At 48.3% G+C, this 22,370-nt stretch overlaps 1 protein-coding gene and 1 pseudogene across 3 annotated transcripts in view; both read right to left on the reverse strand.

Moving 5' to 3' along the window:
* Positions 1-631: 631 nt before the first annotated feature.
* LOC144128079 (protein arginine N-methyltransferase 1-like) overlaps positions 632-22,370 on the reverse strand; it is a 38,726-nt gene continuing 16,987 nt past the window's right edge. For all 3 annotated transcript variants that reach the window (XM_077661139.1, XM_077661138.1, XM_077661137.1), the window contains 4 exons: positions 9,266-9,353; positions 8,512-8,778; positions 6,949-7,070; positions 632-1,510 (listed from right to left, as the gene is read on the reverse strand). In XM_077661139.1, the coding sequence (XP_077517265.1) occupies positions 1,427-1,510; positions 6,949-7,070; positions 8,512-8,778; positions 9,266-9,353 (561 nt within the window). In that variant the 3' untranslated portion in view covers positions 632-1,426. The remainder of the gene's footprint in view (positions 1,511-6,948; positions 7,071-8,511; positions 8,779-9,265; positions 9,354-22,370) is intronic.
* Positions 3,064-5,501, reverse strand: LOC144128077 (uncharacterized; annotated as a pseudogene).

Raw genomic sequence — 22,370 nt, forward strand, 5'->3', positions numbered from 1 at the left:
CCGCCGGCCCAATGCCGTAGGTGGTGCTTCCTCACCTGCCAGAGGTACACCGCTTATTGGCGCGGCTATGGTAGCTGATCTCTGAGAGAACCTAACCAATAGCCATCTCTGAAGTGCGCAGAAACGGTGCGACGGAGGAGGGTGTGAGCATGAAAATGTCGCTGGAAAGAGCTCACCAACTTTTGCGCGTGATTGTTGCTTGTCTGCTGTGTGTAGAAGTGTAATATTTGGCTCAAGTGTACATGACAACACAATGCAGTCATTAAGCGAGTTGATGTGCTATCCTTTGAAGGTGCTTCAAGGCCCCTTTTTCCACCGAAATACCTTAAGCAGATTTGACGTTATAAATTTATATATGCTTCACTGCTACACCAAAGTTGCAGAAAGCCTGGTGTGACAACAAAACTTCGTAGGAGCCTGCAGCCACTCCAAGTTTGCCCAAAGAAATGGTTGATATAGTGACTTTCTCCAAACGTTTTCATCAGCCTGATCATTAGGTTTGGCAACAGCTTGCAAGGTAGCCACAGGACAGGGGGCACAAAGCACATCTTGCTTGTCCCACCTCTAGGAACCCATTATTCAAGGTCTTCAAAACAGCCCTGACAACACATGCCATAAACACATGCCGTACTTATGGGTTTCTTCCTTTATTATTTTCAGAAACTTGTGAAGCCAATCCATCAAGACAGAGTGCCTCGGGCTACAGCAGGGCCAGCAAGACCACCACACTTCAGGCAGGCTTCGACATAAGCCACATGGACTCTGTGCACACCTGTTTATTGGAAGCACACACGCACACAACCTGCAGAACATAATGAAAAGGAAAAGGAGGAACAACAAACAGAATTCACGCTAGCGTGAGTGCCATTTGTTTCCGCCCACCCTTTGACAGCTGTAAGTAATAAATTGAGGAGCAAAAGGAAAAAAAGGTCTGCTCTGCCCGGTGGACACACATGCTGCTTCAAGATTCAAGTGCCAGGCGTAATCATCCTGCGCTCTGCTTGCTCTCAACCCCTCTGAAATCCCCAGATCGACTAGTTAAACAAATGCCCTACGCCAGGCTTTTTTTCTCAGCTGCAGCCAAATGGTATGCACACAAAACTAAAACAAAAACATGGTAAAAAGACCCGAGATGCACACGCTTCTACGACAGCATGGCAGAAGCACCCGAACTGGCCACCGTGCTGGCACCAGATTGCGTGTATACCAGCACACGCAGGCACTGGCACAAGCGCATGCAATACAGAAAAATTGGCGGTTCACTTCTGGCCACAGAAATGGGGACCGAAGAAAGAATGGATGGTGAGGATGTTGCTTTAGTGTTTCCCTCTGGTGGCACAGTGCAGGCCCCCCCTTCCCCCGAGGTAGGTCCCCCTCGACCCCTTTCTGCTGCTGGCAGAGCCTCTCGCGTCTGCTGTAGTCAGCATCAGCGCATCCGGTAGGCAAAGCTCTCGCACAGCTCGCACAGGTCACCCTTGAAGTCGATGTCTATGCTGAAGTCCAGATCCCGCTGCAAACAAGAAAGCCCGGTTCATCACCACATGCACCACGACTCTGCAGTCAAATCTCGTCTGAGCCAATGCTGTGGTACAATAACACTCGCATCTATTTCAATGACCAGGGAAATCAGGCAATGTATCATGCGAACTAGCCACGCAGTTGAACTGCCCCAGCCAATAAAACATGGCAGCCCACTAGCTCACTCCAGTCTGGCCAGGGGTGTCTGCATGCCGTCAACCAATTAAACTGCCTTGGTGGCATGGCTGTCGTGCTGTTGCTTGCGCCACGTGCAAACCAAGGTGTTCAAAACGTCTTGCCATTATTGCTAAGTGACCACTGCCATCAGCACATGCCAGTTTGCACTACAAAAATTGCAGTGTTGCAAGAACAGCAAGATAGTTTGGTTTATGGAGGTTTAAAATCCCAAAGCGACTCAGGCTATAAGGAACGAACAGCAAGATTGGGTGTTCTGTCATGGCATTTATGACTGCTCACTTTTCCTGCACACCTGTCACAAGGAGGGAAGGAAACAGTGGAATTCTGGCAGCCACAGAAGAACGGCAGATTTCTGTGGAAATGTCCCGACACCAATATATCGATATATAAATAAATATAAATAAAGGAACTAGCTACTGCCTATAAGGGGCCTAATCCTGTTATCAGTACTCTATATATTTTATTTATAGAGTACTGATAACAGGATTAGGCCCCTTATCATAGGCAGTAGCTAGTTCCAAGCCAGCATAAAGGGGGGCACATAGCTACCAGAAACAAGTCACTAGCATAGGTGCAGTGTATTCTTGCTTCTAGTTTACAGATAAGTTTATTGACTGCCATTTTTACATATTGATATATCGAACTGCCGTAAAGACCCGCTTGTTGGTGTAAATTAACAACTTCACTGGCAGTGAAGTGAGCGAAGCACGCCAGGCGAGCGTCACTGCTATGTTTTTCTCAGGCTGGCTTCACTGTATGACAAGCGATTCACCGAAAGCTGCCTTTTCCGCATGACAGCCGTGTTGCGTGGAAAATGAGTACAAGAGAAAGAAGGCTACCTGCGCTCACATATCCAAGTTCACCTTGTGACACGGTGTTTACAACGCTACCGCAGCAAGGAGGTGCACCCAAGGCCACCGAGGTAACCCTTCTCAGCACACCAGAAGTGACTTTGGATACGACGTTAAACAAGCTTTGGGTTCCCTTTAAACACATATTATTGAGAGTTAGCTGTAAGTTCAGAGGATTCCTCAACCACGTGGGGCAGATGTTCAAGCATAGATGCAATTTATAGGTGGGTGTTAATTGCATTTTGCTAGCTGTCATTAAGGGGAGATGCTACCCTAAGACACTTTTGCTTAAATACAAAACCTAGAACAATGAAACTCTGGCTCCTTATAGAGTTTTCTAGGCTGATTTCAAATATATATTTAGTTTTATTGCAAGTTTCATAGTTTTTGTTCTGTACTATTACAAAGTGCAAAATATAAGCCTTTTTGCCCCCCCCCCCCCCCCCTTTTCCATAATTAAACTTCCATAATTATGAACCCCCCATGAATCATATTCTTCCACTTGCACTATAGAATGCTGATAACTAAGTAAGAAGAGCACATAAAATATCATATACACATGAAAAATTGGTACTTGCAAAGTCTCTAATACCCACACCCCAGTACGTGTTTACTTGAAATTTGTCACATATATATAAACAATACTGACATTTAAATAAGATAACAGCACTCCTCACACCTTACAGAAAATGTGGGTAAAATTTCATCCAGATCCGAGCACTAGAAGTACCAAAATCAAAGGAGGCAAAATCGAAAACGGGCCAGAAATTGCATTTCGAGAAAAACGAATTTGAAAGTTAGAATAAAAGTTTATTTACAAAAGAAGGCCAGAAATGTGATTAAAATTGCACAGGAAAAGAATCAAACTGTCCTTTCAGCAGCCACTGCCATTAAAATGAGCCAGCGCCATAAGTTTGTCCCTCACGGCGCCTCCAAGCAGAGTCGTCAGCACGAGACTTTTTTCTCAGCGTGCACCGATTCGCTCTTGACTCCGCTGTCTGTTTCGCAGACATCTTTTTCTGGCGCGTGTTGCCTCTTGATGAGCCCAGCACAACTAAATCTTGAGGCAGAAGCACGCCCAGCTCTTCTAACACACGCTCAAAACTGGAATGCCCTCGGTTGTACCAAAGAACTGCCAAAGCAGTGGCCATCTCCACAACAAATCTTGAAGCATACCGTGTTTTCGGACAGAGAAGCCATATTTTGCTGTTTAGCGACTCCGCTGCGTTCTGAGTTTTGCCCTGAACACAGCGGGCCAGCAGCTTCTCATCAGTAAGCCTCTTATATATCGGAAGTATAGCTTTTCCCTGGGCTTTTGCGAGCAGGGGTGTGGGCTGGTGCAGCTTCACCTAAGGCTTCGGCACGCCTATGCTTGCACCAGGATGCTGGTCCATCTGGGCAATAATTATGGCTGCTCGCACCATCTGATGAAGAAGAATGAAAGTAGGAAGCCCAAATTGCCTGGTGCATACCTTTCACACTGCCCCTGTTGCTCGTGATAGCAATCTGATAATAAGTTGTCAACTTCTGAATGACGGGTTCCTTCAGCTTCTCCCCTCTTGGGAGTGGCTCTTTCAGCTTGCGAAGAGCAGTCCCAAGGCGCTTCGCCACATGATTGGTGCAGTCCTCCTTTTCTATATCCACGGCACCACCATAGACATTTGCTTCTACGACTGCAGCGTAGGCTTTCGAGTCACCATCACTCAAGAATTTTTTGAACTGCAATGGTGTGTCGTAGGATTGGCTCCTTCGCCATATCCGCACTGCAGCTTCAGCTTCCATCGCATGGGATGAACAATCAACATTTTGTTCACATACAGGGCCATGAAAAGCTTGCCAAATGTCTTCATCTGGCAGGGCCTTGTGTCTACTGCATGCTAGGCAGAAGTTTGATAAAACTTCGAAATCCAAACAAAGTCCAGTGTCAAGGGACACAACTGTACCGATGCCATTGTGGCTTTTATGGCCTCTTTTGTGCCAAGTACCATCGTACATAATGGCAATTTCATCGCCTCCTGCTTCACTCTGCGTGATCTGCCTGGACCTCGATAGATTTTCGGACACTGCACTCATTGCCGCATCATGAACTTTTCGGGTGATCGCAGCAAATGTCTTGTGGTGCATTGGCTTTTGCAAGCCAAGAACTGCAGAGAATCGAATTAACTGCTCGAAGCCCATTCCTACCGAGCACGCTGCCACAACTGTTTTCACATTGACAGCGAAGGCATCGCGCGAGCTCCCGCTGTCGTAGGCTCTGCTTGCCCTCAGTCCATCACCTGCCGCACTCGAGCTGGCCTTCCCGCCCGAAAAAACTCGCCGTGATGTGTATGTCGCTGAGAAAACACTTTCGGGGCACGCACTGTTCTCGCAGCGTAGCTCAAGAAATAACGCAAGTCCTTTGCGTTTGTCGGCTGGTTCGCAGACGCGCACTTCCGAACGTCGGCACGTTGGACAGACCGCACCGCGCATAAGAATGTTCAGTGCCGTCAGGTCCGTGATCACAGACGACTCCTCATCTCGCACTCTTCCTTCATCGTCAAAAAGTCCGATTTTCTTTTGCGAGGCACTGACGTACTCCAACGCCGCGTCAAACTCGCCCGAGGAATCGGCGTCGCTGTCGCTAAGCCTCGCGGCCGCGGGTGCACTTGCCGTTGGGCGAGTCTTCACCGTTGATTTGCGTCAGCGTCCTCTAAATTTGTGTGCGGACCGATACTTCACTGGCCGGTGACTACGCCTGCTACTGCCGCCTTCATCCATAACGATTATAAATACGAAAATGAACGTTGTTTATCTATGCGGCTCAACGAGACAACGGACCCAGCAAGTAGGCTTCGCCACACGTAAGGTGCGCAGCGGCCAATGGCGATCCCAAATCCGCACCACGTGATTCGCAGCTCTCGAAAAACGCAGCACATGCATGCCTTTTATTATTATTTCTTGCGCTATATCAGCCCGGGCAACCATGGTTATTGGAAGGAGGAAGGCTTAGCTGAGCTCCGCATGCGATCCGCAGTGGCTAGCGGCCGTGAGTTGTTGGCCGCGAGACGCTAGAAGACGGCGCACTTTAGGACTTTTAACAGCCACCCTGTGCTCTTTAAACGCAATTTTGACCCAGTTACAGTTCGAATTCAGCTCTAATTTTTATTTTCATAATAGTAGGGGCATTAAACTTCACAAAACAAGTGAAAACAAAAAATGTATTATTATAAAAAAAACTGCGTTTTTCGACCCGCATCTCCCCTTAAAACCGAGAGATCCACACTACTGCTCTTCCCTTTTGAATGACTCGTGCAAGGGCAAGGCTCCATTGCTTGGAGTATCACAACCACCAACGCTGCCACTTTTAACTTTTTCGTGCTTGCCTGAGGAGCAGTTCAAACATGCGCTCCACTCTGTCTCTGCACAATAGCCTCTCACTTGAGACTACACTTGAAAAAAACTGAAGGAAACATTCACGCAACCATGTCCAAATGCCCACAGAGACATCATTGACGAATGAAGACGCTACATTTCTGAGAGACATTTTAGTGCACAAAATCGCAAATGCTAGAATGAAGCAATGCCTAGTATGGTGCTCCACTGAACCCTTGTATCGACCGAGAATTGTTTCCTTGGCCAGGGTGTCCGATATGTAAACACGAGGACATTGAGGTCGACATTCATCGCTTACTGTGGGACTGCCCAGCTCTCAAGCCTACAAAGATCCGGCACCTGATGGTAGCAGGTCTTTCACCAAGCAACCCTGCTTCATACATTGCCTGGACGCAGGGACCGTACCACCGTTCTCTACTGGACTTCATCAAATCAGCTAACCTTTTCCCATTAATTTAATCTCTACTACATCATTCATCACACCTTCACCCATCATTGATGCCCTGGGGCAATAAATGTCGCTAAAAAAAAAAACCTTGTATCACAAAAGGAGCGAAACCTCCCGCAGGGCAATGTACTGAATGCCAACTGTTTGATTGGGCCAAAACTCAGGTTAGCAGACTTATGACACCAGTAGGCAATAAAAGAAACTGCGCATAAGTTGCAAACTCCGAAATGGTTGAAAACTACGGTCGCGCCTGGCAACAAAGACGGCATCCCAAATTCACAGACACAATAGTCTGACAGATAAATTAAAAGATAAAACAAGCAAATCATTTCACCGCTTCTGAGGCTAATGGCAACAGACGAAGGCGGTTTTTATCTGCCACTCATAGCAGGCACCTCCATCTTTAACTTCCGCAAAGTGGCCACAGGCAACAACCACACTATGAAGTGGAGTTTAGTAAGTCGTATGACCCAGGTGTGCCACACTCTCGCAGTCACGCAAAGCAAAAAGCCAACCATGGCAAGTAGCGCATGGTGCTTGCCAAACAGTTGAGACCTGTACCTTGTTCTTGGGGTTGGGCTTCATGCTGAATACACCACAGATCTCTTCGCCCTTCTTGACTGTCATGTAGTCGTCGAAGTAGAACACGGTTTGCTTCCAGTGGGTGTATGCAGCCTCAGGGGCTGCGAGCAAAGACACGGCCGGTCAGTAGGAGCCAAGCACAGCACAACCGCACAAAAGCCTAGCAAAAGGAGCGCGGTCAACAACGCTACCTAGCCCACAACATGACAGAGTATCCTGACACCTCATGCCATTTCAAGGAGGCACACAGTTGCAATACATTACACAGTAAAAACTCGTTAATTTGAACACGAAGGGGTCCAGAAAATTGTTCAAATTAAGCGAAGCTCGAATTGTCGAATGGGCGCTTGAATGAGCGGTCATTGTGCCCCACCACGCGGCAGAATCCAAAGTAGTCACATCTATACTCATTATCGTGAGCTAGGCGCTACTACACGTTTGTGGCGGGCGATTCTGAGAATTAAATTCATGCGGTCCTAATGGCAAATGAAATAAATTGATCGGCCATTTATGCACCAGAAACAACTACTGGATTGAATTTGCGTGAGCAGCAAGCTTTAGTGCTGGAATATAGGACGCTATTTATGCTCCAAAACATGTTTATTTACAGGGAAGGGTTGTCAAAATTAAAAGTAATCAGTGATGTCCATTTGCTTGCGTTCCTTCTGCCGAGACTCCATCAGCACTATTTGCAGCTTGCCCAAGAGCTCCAGTGCAACGCCCGAGTCCTTACTAGCAGAGAAGTAGTGTGCTGCAACATAGAGCGCCGACGCTACTTCACGTGCACTACACACACTTGGCAGTGGCATAGGCTCATTGCCGCAGTCGGACTCATCCCTGTCGGCTATGCTCACCGCCCGTGAGCCTTGTGGCGTCTGCTAACAGCATGCTGCCTCAATTATATCAGCGTCACTCGAGGACTCCAAAGTCTCCACACTGCTGTCCATGTAGCTCGTGGCACCAACAAAAAGCATGACGCTGACGCCCAAACCGCCATACTGCGCTGTGTACACCCCGTGATCACGGCCCAGCGACTGCGGCACACCGAAAACCTGGAGCGGCTTGCACCGAAGCATCGACAGCGCGGGTGAGTGCTCCGGCAGCGAAAACCTGCTTTGGCATGCACCGGAGCACAGGCTCCACCAGCCTTGTGCACTTAGCTTTTTTTCTTTTCCATTTTGTTTTACACCTCTAGTAAATTTTCAGCGCGCTGTACTCGCCCAAGAGCCCAGGGGTTCCTAGTTCAAATTAACCATAGCGGATGCCGACTTGTTCGAATTATTGGAAGTTTCCCCCCGTTGGAATACACAGGGCTGTGCCAGAATCCGGGCGTCAGTTCAAATTAACCGAGTTCGAATTAACAAGCTTTTACTGTATTAAGTAGTCAGCTAACATGGGTTACAGTGGCAATGTTCAACCACAAGAAAGCAACTGTCTTAGATATTGCAAAGTACTTTGACGTGCTGCAATGACAACACAAAATCTGTGACTGTGAGTGATGAAAGAGGAGATCTGCAAAGTCCTAGAGGCAAGCAAGCTCACCAGTAGAAAATCCCGTGCGCTTGTGGCACTTGGTGAACTCGACGTTAAAGAATGTGACAAAGGCCTGGATGTAGTCATCGCGGCGCACTTGCAGGTGGAAGGGTGAAGTGAATGAAAGGTCCTCCACCCGCACTGTGTACAGGTCCACCTCCTTGAGAAGGCAGGCGTTAGTGACCACCTGCTTGGGGTCCACGACATCCACCAGGGGCTCCGATATGGCCACCTTACGAATGCAGCTCATGTTGAAGCCATACACACTGTCCCACCCTGCAAGCGCAAAGGGGAGACGAGCACAGCTTCAGGACCGAAAACCTGCTTTGCAAATAAAGCCTTGTTAACTAAAAGTCATAAAGATGTGGCCAAATATTTGCGTACAGATTATGGATAACTAAAATTAAAGCTTTCTATCGAACTTTATTTTGCCAAGCAAACCAAGCAGTTAACCATATACAGTTACCGACCGATTTTTCGGACTCGAAGGGACCCGGAAAATGGTCCGAATAATCGAATAGTTTGAAAAATCTGTGCAGTAAAAAAAAATCACTTTATTGAGATGAAATTGGCTTTAGGGTGTGCAAATTATGCATGTAAATACGGTATTCAGTCAATTATTGTTCACTTGGAATGCACTTCAAACCAAAAAAATACTATTTGTGCCAGCCTACAACCTACTGCGCACAGCAGTAGCCAGTTAATATTACTTGACCTAAAAATGCCATCCAGAAATGGTGCTGGGAATTTAAAGGAAGCTCACAATTTATCTTCTCATCCTTGTACTGGCGGTCCTCTATAGCGCACAGGAACAGAGTGGCCCGGTCAGGGAACATCAGGCCACCAGGTTTCTGGAACAGAACACACGCACGCGATCATCTCACTCGCAGACATCTTCTGCTTTATGAAGTGGCCAAGCAAATATGGCGTACCATCTAAAGACCGTGTACACAAACCAGAGCAGGCAGTGCATTGTTCAGAGAACTTGCACAATCAAAGGCACCTGACACCAGAATTCATACAGTACATCTAGAGGATACAAATTTGAGGGGCTGTGGAAAAAAATTTACAGCACTTAAGGGGGGATGTGGCATTCGGGATCAACTTTCCTATTTCTTCATGGATTCTGATAAAAATTGGCAGGGTTACTGGTAATGTTTCTGTGATATCACCATAAAAATTTCAAACTGATATCTCAACAGCTTTTTTATTTAAAAAATTTTCCTCCTTTTCATCTTTTACCAGGCTTGAGCGACTTACAAAATAAGATAGAAGACTTCTTCAAAGTGTGTTGCATTCCAAAATGAATGGATGAGGTCGTGACATTCTTAGATTTTTTTTATTTACAATGTAAAAGTTTTTAGTTCTAATATTTTATGAGCAGACATTACAATGGGCACCTAAACAGTGAACAACTAATCGAATCAGTAAGTCAGCAAACGGGATGCCGGAAAACCAAGCATGTCACGACCTGAAACATTTCTCAAGGAATGCAGCGAAAAAAACCGTATCAAAATAGCCCCAGCGGTCGAGAAGAAATCAGCGGAACAATCAGAGCAATGACAAAAAAAAAAACAGTTTTGAGAAAATGGCTTTCGAAGTTGCACCTTGTATTTCACTCATCAAAAGGCACCGGGGTTGTAGTCTTTTGTGTCCTTTTTAACACGGGGCTTCTTGGATGCCTTGCCTTGAGATTGAAGTGCTTTCGCTGCCTTTCTTTTCTGCAAGGCGTCCTTTTCCGCTGCTCTGCAAAGAGCATGTTGGCCAGTTTGCAGCCCAAGTGTCGAACAGTACTCTGTGTAAGCACGGCGGGTCCCTGCATTGAACTTGCAAACCGCTTCGTTGAGAGCTGTCTCTGTTGCAGTCAAAGATGCGTTTTTATCTTTTGGCAGCAGCGACCAAATTACTGAATGAAGGCTTTCAGCCGCATTCTGGGTTTTTTTCCCCAGACAACGGCTGAGGAGCTGGACATCCGATAGCCGCCGGTAAACAGGCAACAATGCATCTGTGACATGCCTTGCAAGCTGGTTTGCCCTCTGCTTCTGGAGCCTGGTGTTGGCACCAATTCTGTCGTCCTTAGGGGCAAAGCTCGTGACGTGGGCGTTCATCGGTAGATGTTACGTGATAAAAAGTTGCCATCACAGCTTTCTGCATGTCCTCAACGTTGTCGTGATCGTGCAGGGCCTTGCCATAATATTTTGTTAACTTCTTAATTAAAGCCTGAGTGAGGCCACCTTTCCCACCAATAGGCCGACCCTTTTCGCCTGGTGCTCGTGGACGGCGTGGCGTCGTCGCGTGAAGTGCCAAGAGGACCCGCGACATGCGCAGTGCCTTCATCACTTGATGTTTCCGACACAAAACGCGGCTCCAGGTGCGCCTGAATGGTGCGCCCGGTGCTCGTGGACGGCGTGGCGTCGTCGCGTGAAGTGCCAAGAGAACCCGCGACACGCGCGGTGCCTTCATCGCTTGATGCTTCCGGCGATGCAGAGCGCGAAGTAGAAAGTTCAGAAGAGTCCCCCGTGCTCACACACGATGTTTCGTCCGCGTGTGAAGTGCTCAGCAGCGGCTCTGGAGCGGCGCCACCAACAGTCGTAGCCACGCACGAAGTACAGTAAAACCTCGTTAATTCGAAATCGCTTAATTCAAACTTCCGGTTAATTCGAAATGACGGCCGGGTCCCGGCAAAGCCCTGTGTATTTCAATGGGTCAAAACTCCCGATAATTCGAATATGCCGGTATCCACGTCGGTTAATTCGAACTAGGCGCCGATGGCTGGCATTGCTCCTCGCATATAGAAGTCACCTCGTAGCAAATACAATGCGCTGAAAATTTTTAAAAATGCAGAATGATGAGAAAAAAAATAAGCCAGCACGCATGTCAGCACGCACGAGGTGAGACGTGAATTTCGTTACCCGAACCAACCCTCCGGTGCATGCCGTAGCAGGTTTTCGCTGCCGGAGCGTCGAAGCATTGGCTTGTCTATTTTTGGCTGAAGCGCGGTCACGCGGGTAGCCACCCTACCGCGGGCGCCGCCTATGCTCCGGCCACGGTGGCTCCGGCGCAAGCCGTTGCAGGACTACCTTGCCGATTACTCGCTCAGCGATGTGCTCAATGCAGATGAAACCGCGCTTTATTTTAAGTTGCTGCCGAACAAGACTGCCAGTTACAAAGGCGACACGTGTTCAGGCGGGAAGAGAAGCAAGGAAAGAGTGACGGTGTTGGTGTGCGCAAACGCGACTGGCACGGAACGGTGCCGCTTGCTAGTTATAGGCAAAGGAGCGAAGCCTCGCTGCTTTAAAGGGCTAAAAACTCTCCCTGTTGATTATACTTTCAACAGAAAGTCGTGGATGACGCGAGCAATTTTCACGGATTGGCTGTGCACACTCGACAGGAAGTTCGCGGCACAGAACAGGAATGTTCTGTTGTTCGTCGACAATTGTTCAGCCCATTGCGACATCAGCGGACTGAAGGCGATCCGTCTGGCATTTCTGCCGAAAAACACTACGGCTGTGCTGCAGCCTATGGACCTTGGGGTTATTAAAAACCTCAAAACACTGTACAGGCGCCACCTCCTAGAGCGGATTCTTGTGTGTATGGACGGCGGCAAATCGTACGACGTCTATCTCCTCGGAGCCTGCCACATGCTGGCAACATCGTGGAATGCTGTCAAGGCGGACACAGTCACGAACTGTTATCGAAAGTGCGGCTTCATTGAAGGCCCAGAAGCCTGCAGCACGGCAGAGCTGGATGCTCAGTGTGATGACTCCGTCGCGCTGCACCCTGCCTACGCTGCTTTATCGGAGGGTGTTGACTTCCAGAGCTTCGTAGACGTTGACAGCGGCGTGGAGACATCGGGGCCGTTAAGCGATGCCGAGATTATTGAAGCGGCCTGCGGTGACCAGATGCCGCACAACTCCGGCGCGGCGAGCACAGCTGACAGCGACGATCCATTGCCACCCCCGAGTGCATGTGAAACAGCGTCAGCACTCGATCTGGCTGCGCGCTACTTCTCCGCCGATGATAATTCGGACGCTGCGTTGGAGCTGTTGGGCAAGTTGCAGACGATGCTTGTCGAGTCACGGCAAAGAAAACGAAAACAAATGCGCATCACCGATTATTTTTCTCTTTGATATGCTTTGCCAATCTGCTGTTAATAAACATGTTTTTGAAGCATAGTGTCATATTTAATCATTAAGCTTATTGCTTACGCGAATGCATTTTGATGTTAGCTCCAACCGCATAAACAAATTAACTTTATTTCCTTCGACATTCGGGCTCTATGATTTTAATTCGCGCAATCGCCCGCCGCAAATGTGTAGTAGCGCGTAGTAAGAGATAACGATCTCAGATATGCCTGTTTTAGCTTCGGCCCGTGCTGCCGGGCGTGATGGCCGCTTTTTTTAGCGCCTGCTCGTTAATTCAAACTCCGCTTAATTCGAACAATTTTCCGGTCCCCCTCGAGTTCGAATTAACGAGGTTTTACTGTACTCGCCTGCGAGCCCGTAACTTCGTCAGTGCGCTGCACATCAGAAGTAATTGAAGCAGACGACTTCTTCTTCTTCACCATCGGCGATTTTCGCTTACGGGTGCCATAGGCACGCGCCGTCTTGTACATCAGAGGTCGCCGACCCATGACCGCCAAAGAAAGCCGCTTCCGAAACTATGCTCCGCGCGTACTGACGAACATGGCGGCCGCGTAATCCGTATTCGAAACTAAGCTCTGCACAAGAGACAGTCACGGCGAGCCGAGGTTCTCAGCTCAAATGACTAAACCCCATCATACACGACGAGCAGTGGAGCCGCAGAGTCGAGAGGCACGCGTAGCAGACGACGCACCCGCCAAGGAGACCAATTGCGCAGCGCGCTGCTGTCACGTGACGTGCGGAGCCAATCGGAAATCACCGCGCGACCGTGATACTTTTGCTTTTTATGCGTTTGTTTCCGCTCTGAGGAGACCGCTGAAGCGGGAAATTTGAAGTCGGAGGAATGCGCTTTCCATAGAGACCAAGATGGCCGCGCTACGCTGGGCGGTTGCAGAGAGATCGGGGCTTGAAAAGCGGCGTTTTTTCGCTACTTGGAAGAAATTTTCCGCCACCCTTGATCATCAAAACAATGATTTGGCGCACTTCTTGATGGTTTTCGACGATGAAAATTTGTAATCACACAAAATATGACTTGTAAAAGCAGAAAATAAATATTTCAAAAAATCGCTTTTTTGACCATTTCCCGCGAGTTGAAAGCCGCGTCCCCCCTTAAGGTTCGTATAAACGAAAATGAACAAAATAAATGCACAGAAGCATCGGAAATGCTCTGACAAAAATGTAAGCACACAAGAAGAAGGGGACAAGCGACAGAGACAGGACAAAGCGCTAACTTGCAACTGAATCTTATTGACGACACAGAAGCACATAAATCTGAAGTGAATAAAAAAAAAAAGAACTCAACGCATGCGCTGGCAAATTCCACCTAGAAACGCCATTTCCTCATTTGAGACATTACTTGATGGTGTGCTGACACACTCGGCTGCCTTCTTGCAAATCAATCTTGCTTCTATAATCTCACGCATGTGTTGGTCCTTGCTCTTCGCATCAACCATGCACTCACTGAACAAAGGCTCGCAACTTTTGCTGGGACAATCATGGCAGTGCTCTGACAGGTGACCATTTCTTGGCTGTGCCATAATGCACTTGTGTTCCGCTAGCCTTTCATTTAGGCATCTGCCAGTCTGTTCGATATATACCCGACCATAAGTCAAGCATTTACGCAGATCTGTTAAGAGCTGGGATTTATTTACGGCTGCACATCACCGCTCACTGCTCCCAAGTACGCACCATGCAGCTGGCGGTGGTGGCACCACTCGCCACTGAGAGATGAGGCCACAGCTCATGCATTCGTATCATCTATAGCAGTGCAGGAGAGTGTTCAGAACAGCCGAAATTCAGCACACTGCACACAGCCAGGAAATTTAATGAATTTGTATCAACAGTGCTTGTATTCTACTACAATTCAGAAAATGCAGTAGTATTTGTACCACACATTTCTCGCTCATGACACTGGCTGCCACCTTCTTTCATCCTGTCTTTCAAGCCTTGCATAATTCTTGCAAAACTGACTGTAAGCAGTTGCAGCGTGAACAGGCTGTTGGAAACGGCCAATGAAGCACAGCAGCACTTGCATCACCAGTACACTTTTGCTTTCCCTATTTCTGACAGCTCTCCAATTAATACAGTACACTTTTGCTTTCCCTATTTCTGACAGCTCTCCAATTAATACACTGCAACTTGTTTGCTGGACATTTTTGCCATTGTCAGGCCTCTTATGTAGGCCATAAATGTGCCATTATTTTTACCAGAAAAAGGAGGAACTGAAATGACAGCACCGCAAGCGAGATTTTGCAGTACAGTAAAACCTCGTTAATTCGAACTCTGTTTATTCAAAATCCCGCGTAATTCGAAGGTTTTCCGCGGTCCCAACAGTTTGCCTGCAAATTTTGCCGGATAATTTGAACAGCCAGCGCGCCCTTATCCGGATAATACGTCAATTTAAGCCATGGCCTCCGTGATTTTTCCATAATGCCAGTCTCTGAGGCCAGTATAGTTGCCGGAGTGGAAGCCAGGCGGCACTTTAAATCAACTTTCTGTTTCCGGTGCTTTGTTGTGCCTCAGTGATCTGCACCGGTTTTGGAGGCTAGCTTTAGTTGACAAAGCAACAAGCAGGTGCCACTAGGTCAAAATTTTTCTGGTTCTGTTTCCGTTTTTGTTGTTTGTCCCGCTTGTGGCAGGCACTGCTCGTTGTTCTTTATTGTTCGGTGCCGCGACCAGGCGAGTACTGTGCTCGGCTAGTTCTTGACCACGTGCGCGGTGTTGGTGTTAAGAAAATGCCGAAGTACAGAACTCTGACTCTCTGCCAGAAAGTGTGCCTAATTGAGGAGGCTGAAAAATGTACTAGCTCCAAAACGCAGTTGGCGGAAAAGCACAAGGTGCATTTATCGACCCTTTCGACTATATTGAAAAATAAGACGAAGATCCTCGAGGCCTACGGAAAGACGCATTCGACGAAGCGGACAAGGATTCGTTTTCCTACGTATCCGGACGTTGAAGACGCCTTGATAAAGTGGCTTCAGCATGCAAATGCAGCACACCTGCCTGTGAACGGCACGCTGCTGCGCGAAAAGGCCGATGAGCTTGCACTGCGGCTGGGCCATGAAGCATTTAAGTGCAGCAACGGCTGGTTGTCCAGATTTAAAGACCGCAATAACCTCAAATTCGTGACAGTGTGCGGCGAAAGCAGGAGCGTCGACCCAAATGTTGTCGAGAATTGGAAAAAGCATACATTGGCTCCGCTGCTTCAGCAGTACGCGGAGGACGATGTTTACAATATGGACGAGGCCGCATTGTTTTACAAAATGCCTACGAAGACGTTTGCCCCAAAGAATGCGGTAGTCATGGGAAAAAAACAACCCAAGGACAGAATAACCATTCTGTTTGGTGGTAACATGCCCGGCAGTCACAAACTGCCGCTGCTGATCATCGGAAAAGTGGAGAAGCCTCGGTGCTTCAAGAACGCACGACTTCCTCCTAAAGATGACGTGCTGTACAGAAGCAACAAAAAGGCTTCGATGACGGCAGCGCTGTTCGAGGAGTATGTGAGGCACCTTGACCGTAAATTTGCTGCCGTGGGACGAAAAGTTGTTTTTGTTGTTGACAACTGCCCAGCCAACGCCGACATCCAGAACTTGACAGCATTTAGGCTTGTCTTCCTGCCGCCGAATGTTACAGCTGTGTCGCAGCCTATGGACCAAGGCGTTATTCTGCAAGCGAGGAAGATTTATCGCTGCCATTTGCTTAAAAGAATCTTGTGCTATGACAACGGCAAGCAATATTCCGTGGACCTACTGGGTGCCATTTGCATAATCGTGTACGCCAGGAAGCAGGTGGAGGGAGATATGATCAGGCATTGCTTTATGCACGCCGGTTTTTCCAAGCAACAAGATGACAGTCCCGAGGATGCATCTGATGCCAGCTGTACACTGGATGATGAAGGAGAGTTATTGTGTGCGCGCATGACCGACTTCGACGAAGAAAACGGCGGCGGGAGCAACGGATTGACCTTTGCGGACTATTTGAGCGCCGAACTTGATGTCCAAACGCTTTATGCCGACTTGGAAGGAGAAATATGTGACAACGGGCCTTCCAGTGAAGGTGAAGGCGATGTTGAGCCCGCCCGAGCACCAGCTTTAGCTGCAGTCGTCGAGTCGCTAAACGTTGTGTGCAGTTTTGTGGAGTGTAGCGGCGGTAACAGCGAATTGCTGCGCACTGTAAGCAGACTGGAGGACGCAGCCTACAGTGCGGCTAACTACCGCGCCAAGCAGTCGCGCATCGATGACTACTTCAAGTGACCGTTTTTCAGGCGAAGTAAAGGTGCAGTGTTGATACAGCCACGTTTTGTACGTTTATTTCTTGTTTTTCGTCCATTTTTGATAATTCGAAAACCCGGTTAATTCGTTGATTTTTCGCTGTCCGAGGTTCCACTGTAATCTATTTCTCAGAGAACAGGTCAGACCTAAAACTGAGCTCCTAAAAGGCACTGCCATACAAGCAGCCCGACACACGACGTCACTGTAGCATACCACATACTGTATATACAGTAAAAGCTCGTTAACTTGAACTCGAAGGGGTCCAGAAAATTGTTGGAATTAAGCGAAGTTCGAATTATTGAATGAGCACTAGAATGAGTGGTCATAGAGCCCTACCGTGCGGGCAGAACCCGAAGCAGTCACATCTAGACTTGTTATTGCGAGCTAGGTGCTACTACACGTTTGTGGAGGGCGATTCTGAGAATTAAATTCATGCGGTCCTAATGGCAAATGAAATAAATTGATCGGCCAGTTATGCGCCACAAACAAGTACTGGAATGCATTCGCGTGAGCAGCGAGCTTTAGTGGTGGAATATAGAGGACACTCTTTGTGTTCCAAAACATGTTTATTTACGGGGAAGGGTTGTCAAAATTAAAAGTAATCAGCTAAGTGCACGTGCTTGCGCATCATCTGCAGCTTGCCCAAAGCTCCTGCGCAGCATCAAGAGTTCTCACTGACAGAGAAGTGACATGCACTTGGCGGTGGCATAGTCTCGTCGCCGCCGTCGGACTCATCACTGTCGCTGTTCTCACCACACGTGAGCCCTGCGACGTTTGCTGGGAGCATGCAGCCTCAATTATATCGGCGTCACTCAAGGGCTCCAACATCTCCATGCTGCTGTCCACGCAGCTCGCGGCACCAACAAAAAGCATGACTGCGGCGGCAGAACTGTGTTGTGTACGCCACGTGATCGCGACCCGGCGACCGCGACACAACGGAAACCTGAAACGGCTTGCGCTGAAGCGTCAGCGGCGCGAGAGAGTGCTCCGGCAGCGAGACCCTGCGACAGCATGCGCCAGAATGCACCCTCTGTGAGCCTCGTGCACTCGGTTTTTTTTTTTTCCATTCTTTTACATCTCTGGTAAATTTGGAGCGTGGTTCACTCACTAAGGGTCAGCTTCTATCTACGAGGAGCGGTGCCAGCCAGTGGCTCCTAGTTCGAATTAACCATAGCGGATGCAGACTTGTTCGAATTATCAGGAGTTTTTCTCTATTGATATACACAGGGGTGTGCCGGGACCCGGGCGTCATTTCGAATTAATCGAGTTCGAATTAAAGAGCTTTTACTGTACTCGCATAATGAATCCGCCCACCATTTGTCGTCCAGAATTTACTTTTATTTTTAGCGTTTAGGTTTTTGTAGCGGGTTCCTCATTTGCGTCGTCCATAGCGCAGACCTTGGCAAGTGCACCAAAATCCTGCCTGCACCGATAACACACACCGCTTGTTTATCTTTTGAGGAGAGCTCCTACCAGAGGGATGGGGGGGAAGTTGGGTGCGGAGCACTCGGCGAACTTGGCAGGGCGCCAACACGTTGTGTGCTCTCAGCTAAGGCTTAAAAGGGGCACGCGGGTCTTTGGGACCAAAAAATCGCGAAAAAATCGACTTTTCAATTTGGTCATAGTTGGATAAGTCTCATCATTTTCCATCTTAATTTGAAGTTTCATGGCTGAATACCGCGTAGTTTACGAGAAATCGACTCGCAAAGATGCAATTTTGACAAGAGAGCTCGCGAAAATAAGTTAGAAAATGCCCGTTTTGCGTCGCGTGTCGCGTCAAAAGTGGCCGGCGCAGCTAGGCAACTTTGGACTCGTTTGAAAGAGCAACGCCTCAGCTTTCTTTCCTGCCAGAACGAAAGGTCTACTGCGACTGGTCACCAAGAAAAAGACAGAAAACAAAATATAAAATGCGGCAATGCTATTGGACACCACGTGGCGAAATTCAAACGCCTCATTGGCTGGCGCCGGCGCTCGTCCTGCGACGCCATTTTGAAAAAGACCACCGCGGCTTGAAACCGTATCGGAACTTCGCAAACGCATAAGTTTGGGGAAAAAACGTAAAAAAAATGCTGCAGAAAGTAAGCGGAAGACACAAGTTCGTCGGCAGTGATGTCAACCAGCAGCAGCGGAGTGCCTGAGCGTGAACCGGAGGATGACGCGACCTTGGCAGCCGTTCCGGCGTTCATTCCGAGCGCGGTGCATATCGCGGCTGCAGAGGATGACGGAGAGCCGGAGGATGGCTTTATACAGTGAAATCTCGTTGATACGATTCGGCTAAATACGTTTTTCGGCATAATACGTTTTTTTTTTCGTTCCCGGCCGATGCCCTATAGAGGTAAATGCATTTTTGTACAGCTAATACGATCGTATTTCCACGTCGGTTTGGATAATACGATCCCGGAAACGTCTTCTGTATGATGATGACATCAGAACCAGTCCTTTGCAGTGGGTGGGCAGAGCTACTGAAATTAACATCGTGCAAAACGACAGGCACGGCGGACTAAAGACGCGGCGACGCGCGCTTTGTATGCTCGAGGCTCGGCCTGGCTCGGCTCGGCTAGAGTCCGGCCGTGCCTCCGCACAGCGCCTGCAGCAGTGTGGCGGCCTCTGGGAGCAATTTTCGCAAGCTCGCACACCAAAAGCACCGAAGCGCACCGAAGGTTTTTAGTGCCATCTATCCTAAGACAGTACTCACGGTAAAATCACGTGACCAAGAAGCAGTGATTGGCGCATGCATTGACGATGCTGTAGGCTTTGTTGGCTTTGTGCTTGCCATTTCTCGTTGCCATTTTGGTGTTTCGAGCGTTCAGCTTGCACTTCGCCCTTATCGTTTCTTCTGTTTTGGTGCCGCGTTTCACCCGTGCGCTTCACCATGTCTAGAAAGCGTAAAGCGTTATCGCTGAAAGAAAAACTCGACATCCTCGCAAAAGTCGACGAAAATCCGCAGAAGAAACGTGTCGACCTGGCACGCGAACTTTGTTTGCCTGTCTCCACGCTGAACACGATCGTCGGCAAGCGAGAAGAAATTCAGAAGAATATTCAAGTCTTCGGCGCCGGCGTGAAGCAAACAAGGGGCGCCCAGCATGGCAAGATGGAAGAGCTTCTTCTGGCATGTTTCAGGGAAGTAAGGGCGGCGGGCGTGAACGTGGACGGGACAGTTGTTCGCGAGAAAGCTGATGAGATAGCACTCTTGTTGGGCATCGAAGATTTTAAAGCTTCGGGCGGGTGGCTCCATCGTTTTAAAACACGGCATGGCCTGTCGTATAAAACCGTTTCCGGCGAAGGGAAGTCTGCCGACCAAGATCAGGTCTCCAACTGGCTTCCGACTCTGCTGGCGGTGATTGCTCAGTACCAGCCAAGGGACGTGTTCAACGCAGATGAAGCTGGGTTGTTCATCAACCTTCAGCCCGAGAAAAGTCTCAGCATAAAAGGTGAGACGTGTCAAGGCGAAAAAAAAAGCAAAGAAAGAGTCACCGTATTGTTGTGCTGCAACGCTGATGGAACCGAGAAGCTCAAGCCTACTGTCATTGGCAAATACTGGAAGCCACGCTGCTTTTTGCATAACCCACGCCTTCCTGTCATTTACAAAGCGAATAAGAAGGCATGGATGACCGGAGCCCTTTTCACAGAGTTCCTCACCCTTCTGGTTGCCCGGATGCGTGCCGCGAACCGTAGAATTCTTCTATTTCTCGACAATTGTGCCGCGCACCCTGTCGATACTTCGTGGCTGCAAAACGTAAAAGTAATTTTCCTGCCGCCCAACTGCACCGGCCACTTGCAGCCCCTAGATGCAGGGATCATTAGAAACGTGAAATTTCACTTTAGGAGCTTGTTGGTCAGACGCTTTTTGGCCAAGAATGACCGGAAAGATGCCAGCTTGAAGGTGGATCTTCTTGATGCCATCCATTTTCTGGCGATGTCATGGGATCGCGTCAAACCCGACACCATCGCCAACTGCTTCAAGAAGTGTGGCTTTTTTTGTGCACCTGGCGATACTGAGGAAAATGGAGATGACGGCGCAGAGATTGACATCCCGGACTGGGGTGACCTCAATGTCGACGCGTCTCCGGAAGAGTTTGTATCGGCGGACGACCAACTGGCGACATGTGAATTGCGCACCGTCCAAGACATCATTGCAGATGTTACCGCTGAAGAGGAGAGCGACGACGATGACAACCAAGACGCCGGAGATTGCAGCAGCGATCATCGGCCATTAAATACTGACGGTGCACTCGAAGCTTTGGACGGGCTTCGTGGCTTTGTCGCGTCTGCGGAGCTCAGTGAGGAAACTGCTACTCGTTTTTACGAGTTCCAAAAAAGCTTGCTGCAGGACCTCGAAAAGCAAAAAGTGCAGCGCAAAGTGACGGATTATTTTAAAGTGCTTTAATAAAAGCAAGTTCTGTGCCAAGTATGTATTATTCGCGATCTTTTGGAGTCCGTTTTGGATAATACGATTTTTGAATAATACGTTTTTATTTTCGGTGCCCATGAGAATCGTATCAACGAGATTCTGCTGTACTTAAAAGTGATCGGAAGAGGAATAAGGGAATAACGAGGCACAGGAGTGCAATTCGGCGGTCGTGATAAGCGCTTGTTTACCAGCTTCGGCGTCCGCCTTCGACACGGAGCAAATTGCGGGCTCGGGCGAGATTGGCAGCAGCGGGCCAGATTAGACACATTTCTGCCCAGCGCTGATCACGAGGATTGCGAAGCACGCCGATAATAAAATCGCCAGTTTGACGGCAATTTCCGCAACCTAGCGCAAGATGTGGACGCTAGCGAACGAGCATGTAGACGCCAACCCTCCATTGCCTGCGGAGCTACTGATGTGGTCGTAGATTTGGTGGCGATCGACAGACTGCTTCACATTACAGTGTGCACCCTCGAAATCATTTTTGCAGCTTGCTAAGCGGCGGCAACGGCAGAAATGTGATTCAGACTATTCACTATGCGCCTTCTAAGCTGTTTGTTTTGGAAAATTAAGCACTGTAATGTGCTTACACAGCTTCAAAATGTTAGATTTCGTTTTTAACATTTTTCTGTTTCATTTCCTGCATCACCCTACACACTGCTGACAAGCTTTTCCCGGCTTTGGTTCGCGCGATTTTCACCATTCTTGTTTTATTTGAAAGCTGAATAATTGGACCTTGCAATAAGACCATTAACAGCACTCTTAATAAACTGTGAAAATATTAAACAGCATAAATGAAAATCACCTTTTTCCTCGCCACTTCTATGTGAATTTCTAAACATTGTAACTTTGGTTACAGAAGGGCTAGAACATCGAAAGTACCCTTATAGCAAGCATTAATAACAGTAGAATCCACTGGATAAAAAGTATTTGAATCTGAGTGGCCAATTTTTTCAAAAAGTTGTCAGAATAATTTTACCGAAATTCTTGAATTAATTACAAACGCCATAATATACACAAAAATGGAGACCATATTTGAAA

Source organism: Amblyomma americanum, chromosome 4 (assembly GCF_052857255.1).
Source record: "Amblyomma americanum isolate KBUSLIRL-KWMA chromosome 4, ASM5285725v1, whole genome shotgun sequence".
Lineage (NCBI taxonomy): Eukaryota > Metazoa > Arthropoda > Arachnida > Ixodida > Ixodidae > Amblyomma > Amblyomma americanum.